This window comes from Colobus angolensis, unplaced genomic scaffold (genome assembly GCF_000951035.1).
Source record: "Colobus angolensis palliatus isolate OR3802 unplaced genomic scaffold, Cang.pa_1.0 Scaffold88, whole genome shotgun sequence".
Lineage (NCBI taxonomy): Eukaryota > Metazoa > Chordata > Mammalia > Primates > Cercopithecidae > Colobus > Colobus angolensis.
Window position 1 is genome coordinate 6,140,339 of NW_012122709.1, and position 6,625 is coordinate 6,146,963.

General features: G+C 36.8%; 2 gene segments (V, D, J or C); both read right to left on the reverse strand.

The window, feature by feature from the left end:
• LOC105503812 overlaps nt 1–2,398 on the reverse strand; it is a 594,664-nt gene extending 592,266 nt beyond the window's left edge. Inside the window, 2 exon segments of the V gene segment in view lie at nt 1,767–2,064; nt 2,234–2,398. Of these exon segments, the coding sequence occupies nt 1,767–2,064; nt 2,234–2,282 (347 nt within the window).
• The window catches only part of LOC105503813, a 908,479-nt gene that overhangs the window by 627,688 nt on the left and 274,166 nt on the right, over nt 1–6,625 (reverse strand).

Genomic DNA, 6,625 nt, shown 5'->3' on the forward strand with positions numbered 1-6,625 from the left:
AACTGACCTTCCAACATAAAAACTAAATAAATAAAATATGAAACTTTAACAAAACTTTATTCCTGGAATAAGCTCCATTGAGCTCAAAACACTTTTGTAAGCAATGATACTAGCCATTTAGTTCATTGCTGCATAACTGAGGGTCCCAGGAATTTAATCATGTCAATGAGTTCTTTTTTACATTACTAACTAAAGAAAATGGGTGCCTTTTAAAGATTTTTTTAAGATTAAGAAACAAAAAGAGATTCAAGGAGCCAAATCAAGGCTATGTAGATGCCTAACGATTTTCCATCAATACTCTTACAAAATTGCCCTTGTTTGATGAGAGGAATGAGCAGGATCATTGTCATGGTGAAGAAGAAATCTCTGGTGGAGCTTTCCTAGGCACTTATCTCCTAAAGCTTTGGCTACATATCTCAAAACATGCCTATAATAAGCAAATGGTTTTGCTCTTTGGCCCTTGAGAAAGCCAACAAGCAAAATTCCTTGAGCATCCCAAAAAACTGTTGCCATACATTTTGCACTTTACTGGTCCACCTTTGCTTTGACTGGACCACTTCCACCTCTTGGTAGCCATTGTTTTGATTGTGCATTGCCTTCAGAATTATACTGGTAAAGCCATGCTTTATCTCTTGTTATGGTTCTTCAAAGAAACGCTTCAGGAGCTTGATCCCACTTGCTTAAAATTTCTGTTGAAAGCTCTGATCTTGTCTGCAACTGACCTAGGTGCAATGGTTTCGGCACCCATCGAATGGAAAGTTTGCTGAACTTTAATTTTCAGTCATAATTTTGTAAGCTGAGCCAATTGAAGGGTCTATGGTGTTGGTTATTGTTTCTACCATTAATCATCAGTCCATTTCAATCAGGGCACAAAAAGATTAACATTTTCCAAACCAATTGGTGTGGATGGTCTGCCACTGCAGGCTTTACCTTCAACATTGTCTCATTCCTTCTTAAAATGAGTTATCCACTTACAAACTGCTGATTTATTTGGAGTATTGACCTCTTATGAAAAAATTGACCTCTTATGAAAAATTGACCTCTTATGAAAAAATTTATTTGGAGTATTGACCTCTATGAAAAAATGACTTTTCATAGAGAATTGATGATTTCACGATTCTACTACCCAGCCTTCACCATAAATGTGAAGCTTTTTTTTTTTTTGCTTCATTTTAGCAGAATCTGTTGCTCAAATATGAGTTCTTTTCAGATTGTTATCTTATTTTTCTTAGTGCCTCAAAGTAGATCCTGTCTACATATAACAATTTAAGTGTAAGTTCATTTTGGTGCAAAAAGAAATTGAAATCCAAAAATAGTTTTCATAATACACATTTTTCATGAACTTTTTGTAGATCCCCAGTATTTACTGAACAAATTGATGTGAAAATTCACAGAGATTTTTAATGATTTTTCAGTCGTATGTTTTTGAATCCAATTCAGTTTAGTGGCCAAATGGCAAATTGTTTATTGTGGCAGTTTTTTATCTTCAACCTTCAGTCACAAATTCGATATGTCTAACTTTAAACCAAAGATTCAGGGATAAGAAAGCTTTTAATTAATGATAATTTTGATCATCGTCTATGAACTTAACCAGGTATTTTCTTAGAGTGAGTTTATTTCCTACAACACTGCCTCTGTGCTGCCACAGCTGTAGCCACTTCCTGTCTGTGATGTTGATTTCCCGCCTTGGTTCTCCAGCAGATGGAGGTCTTAAGCAGGTCCCCGGGGCTTTTGTACACCTCCCTCCGACGGTTCTCTCACTGTGCCCTCTCATTGCACAGAAATACATTGCTGAGTCCCCCACTTGTGAAGCAGAGATGACAAGGTTGACGGATTTTCTTGCCTTCTGGAAATTCAATGAGTAGCGACCTTCTGTTGCATTTTGCTTGTCATAAGACTCCTGACGAATAAGAAAAATCATCTCTCCACTGCTGGGCTGCTTGTACCAGAATAGACCATAATTTTGATCACTGGTGTCATATGTGCAGTCCAGAGTCACAGCCTCCTTTTCCTGCATGAACATTGCTGGTTGGGTTTGAGTTATCTTCTGGGCAATGCCAGATCCTGAAGGAAAAAAAAAAAAAGAGAATTTGAAGGTTTAAGGATAAAGTGGGTTGGGACAAAGAAATTCAATTTTTGTACCCCATTACCCCTCCTTCCCAAAGTTTCCATAAAGATACTTCCAAAATCCTTAGTTCATACAGAAAGTCCATTCCCACTGGGCCATCCCTACCTAGCCACAGTGAAGCTGTGACCACCTTCAGCAGGCTAGAAAGTAACATATTTGGTTCTTTTTCTAGATAAAAAATATCTTCTTCTTTATTTTCAGGACTCTGCACTGTGAGATGAACCTGGCATGGTGAGAGAAGAATTCCTGGGCCATGTGCTGCTGCTACTGCTGCCCTAGAACAGGAAACAGAGGTTTCCTGGTATAGCAAACTAGTGTGTGTTATCTCACATTTCTCTATGAGAACCTCACCCAGTGCAAACTTTCTTTTCGATCAACCAACTCTTAATTTGTTAACAAATCTGAAAATAAACATGGTCACATTGAGAGGAAAAATGATCATTCGACCAACTGCTGTATTTTGCCATTGCACCTGTGATGGAACTAGAAGATTGACACGTATTTTATACCTGTAATGAATTATAGAGCCAATGTAAGATACAATAATCCTCTAGCCTCACATCTATGTATGTTGTTGTTTCTCCTAAAGTACAAATACATCACATTGTGATAAGAAGATTTGGACTAATCTCTGCAGATCTTTTTCCTTATCTATTGATATAACAATATTCCTCCTCAATTCCAATGCCTATCCAGTTGCCAATCTTGGGGCCAAACAGCAGAAAAAATGAATCTCTCTTTGATGAGGAGTTTAGAATTAACCCCTCAGATATCAAGTTGTATTTTAAAGGTCCCGTTCTCTTTTCTATTCAGTTTCAACAGCCAGCTCCGTTCATACAGATCATATTAGATATCAGAGTTTAGTTATTAGGTTATCAAGCCTTTGAATTTATATTTTTTCCATGACTTCAATTTAGACCCCAAATGAGCCCCAGCAAGCCACTCTGTTTTGTATGCCCAGCTCTGAAGAGAACATATTATGGGCGATCCCACATACAGGACAACTGATTACAGGACCACTGATTGTGACAAACATTTCTTTCTGTGTGAATATTAAAGGCCATGCCCTAGTGATACTACTCAACAAAATTGCAAACAACAAAGGTCATTGCCTTGCCTACCATAATTTATTCCTTAATAGTAGCCATAGCTTATCGTTCTTGTCTTAAAATAGCTTATCTTAGCCTTGTCAAAATTGGTTGAAGTATCTTCAGATCTTTCACAGGAATCACCATTAAATCTTATGATACCACATACAGTGCGAATTATCTATTTTGTAAAAGCATCCATTATTTTTTCTTCCATAATTATGAAATATTACAAATTTATCTTCATAGTGTTCAACTCCATTACACTTCTCAATCAATAAATCTTTTAACTGTGCTTTTGTTACTTAAGAAGTGTCCATACCCAAACAGATGTTTTGGACAGTCTCATATCAACTTCTGAATTAATTGTTTTAATGTCTTATACTCAGAGTTGAAAAGGAATAACACAAAACTTATTGTGTAATAACTACCTAAGACTCTATTATAAAATTCAGTCTCTTAGAAGAAGTAAAATTAATGCAGGTAACTGAACTTGTGACTTTTGTTTCTACATGTCAAATTATGACAAATATAAACAGTGATAGTCAATGCTTTAACATAGTTCACAATTTCCAAATATAATAGAGCTGATGAGGTTTCTTAACCTTCTTTACTTCTTCTTAACCTTCTCATATATTTCATGTATCTTTATAAAAATGGACACCAAATACATAAATTATTTGATACCTTCACACTATTCAAATAAATTTCCTAATGAAGACAAAGTCCCATGTATGAAAGGCACTTTAGAAGCTAGAAAAAAAATACATGAGCAGGGGATCATGCTAGACATGGCTTTCTGACTATAGTCCTTATTCAAGCACCTCTTATGGAACTTAATGGCACATCCATGGAAAATGTCAGTAACTCCAGCTTAGATGAATTATTGATTTGTTTGATCAATGATGATAAGATATATCAAGGCCAGAAAGGCTGTTTGGTGGAACCAAATGATTGCCAATGAATACTTGTTAATACTCCCCAGGGACCACTCATCACAGTAGGGACATGTTGACTGCAATATTAAACATTTGTGGGGTGACTTTTCTAGAATAGTAGGGAATGCAGACAGTTCATGTCTTTTTTGGAACCTCCGAAATTCCATGAAAACTGTAAAAATTGAGTATGAACTGGAATACTGTCCTAAGGAAACAGTTGAGTATGTTTTAGACAGTTCTACTCCCTAAGGGGTTGTGAGTATGCACTAGTAAGAGTTGTTTTATTTTCTACATGAGTTGAAGCACTCACCTGCCATAAAGATACAGCACTCACAAGCGCTAAATCAATTGATTTCCATTTCTTACCTGTGCCAATTCAAATTATCTATATGTAGAGGAACATATTTTTCTAGGACAGTTGTGTAAGGTTTTGCTCTCACTCAGGAACTTCGCTTTTCTTATCACCTCCTGGTTCTCTGAAAATGTTGAAACAATGTAGGACTATTAAGAATAAAATTAATTACCCTATCAGACATCTGTGAACTCCCATGAACTAAAGCATTATTACCCCTAGCTCTAACGGCCCTGCATTCTTCCCCCTCCCAAAGTCATGTGTCATCTCACTATGAACTGGTCACTAGTAAGCCCATATTACTCAGAATGTTCTGAACCACACATATTCCATTCTTACACACTTAACTACTAATAGACAAATAAATCCATTATATTCAGTCCTTTAACCAACAGGTACAGGTTCTTTCCTGGCCTTTCATTTAATCAGCTTTTACTTTACCTAAGTATTCAAAAAAAATTTCCAAGAAATATTGCCTTTGAACTTCTGGAAACGTGTTCTTGACAACACAAGAAGAGAAGCCAACATGACCATAGCAACAGGGATTGGAGTGATGGCACCACAAGCCAAGAAAGGCTGGCAGGGCTAGAAGAGGCAAAGAACAGATTAGTCTCTGCAACCTCTGGAGGGGGCCCTACTGACGCCTTGATTTCAGCCCAGTAAAACTGATTGAAAAAAATATGAATCTATTGTTTTAAGAAAGCAAGTTTGTACAGAGGCAACAAAAAAATACACCAAAGTTAGTGTATTTGTTCAATGTGTTTTATTTAGCTCCATTGATCTGTTTCATTCTATGCCAACCTCAGAATGTAATTTTATAGTAAATTTTATTACCTACTAGCATCTCTCCTCATCAGTACTCTTTTCCATTTAAAGTTTAATGCTTAAATGTGTCTGAATCTAAACTGTGTACTGACTTTGCATACTCTAGCTAGGGAATTTTTTTTCTTACATTGGAAAAATTGACAACTAAGATACAGCAATTAAGCCAATAGTAATTACACTCTTTCTTCTAAACAAGCAATAAATAAATAGACTATAAGCCATGATTCCCACTCACTCCATTTCAGTCTTGGAGGAAATGTACTGATCAAGAGTCAGCTTGCTTCTCTGGAGAGGAGCTTGTAGTATAGACAGGGAAATAACAAAAGCCAGTTGAGTCATTGGGCTACAATATTGACCTTGCTTGTTCAGTTGTTTTTAACCCTAATTTAATCCAATGACTTCTCCTATAAGACCAAGCTAATAACTAACAGCCATAACTCAGCCAGAAGGGATCATTCTCACCCTACCAATCGCCAGTTATATCCATCCTTAGGAATAATATGAGGGATCTTGAAATTAGCCTACTCTTGACCACAGGTGGGAGAATTAGGGAATTAATTATTTGTGCAACTTCTTTATTTCCATTATTTTTATAGACAACACTAAAAGACATGACTTTTGAAAAGGAAACTGCACTAGTAATGTTTAAAGCGGTCAAAACATGGAAGTGAGGTGGGGTATTTGGAACAAGCTACTACAAATTAACTATGCAAATGCCTCCTGCAATTTACTAATAAGAATTGAAAAAAATAGCTGAAAAACATTTATTAAAAACATTCCCATATACCTCAGAAAGAAAGATAAAGGTAACAATAAAAATTAAATGTCTAGAAAAAAATTTAATTATCTTAAAACAATGAAGTTTTATGGAAAAGAATGACATAGATAAATGGAAAGAAATATTAAGCTCTCAAATATTCAAGTAAACTAAATATATATTTTATGAGTTTAATTATTCACAAATAAAATTATACGTTTAATTCAACCACAAAGCCTACATTAAAATTTTGAGGCCGGGCGCGGTGGCTCAAGCCTGTAATCCCAGCACTTTGGGAAGCCGAGACGGGCGGGTCACGAGGTCAGGAGATCGAGACCATCCTGGCTAACACGGTGAAACCTCGTCTCTACTAAAAACACAAAAACTAGCCGGGCGAGGTGGCGGGCGCCTGTAGTCCCAGCTACTCGGGGGGGCTGAGGCAGGAGAATGGCGTAAAATCCGGGAGGCAGAGCTTGCAGTGAGCTGAGATCCAGCCACTGCACTCCAGCCCGGGCAGAGCGAGACTCCGCCTCAAAA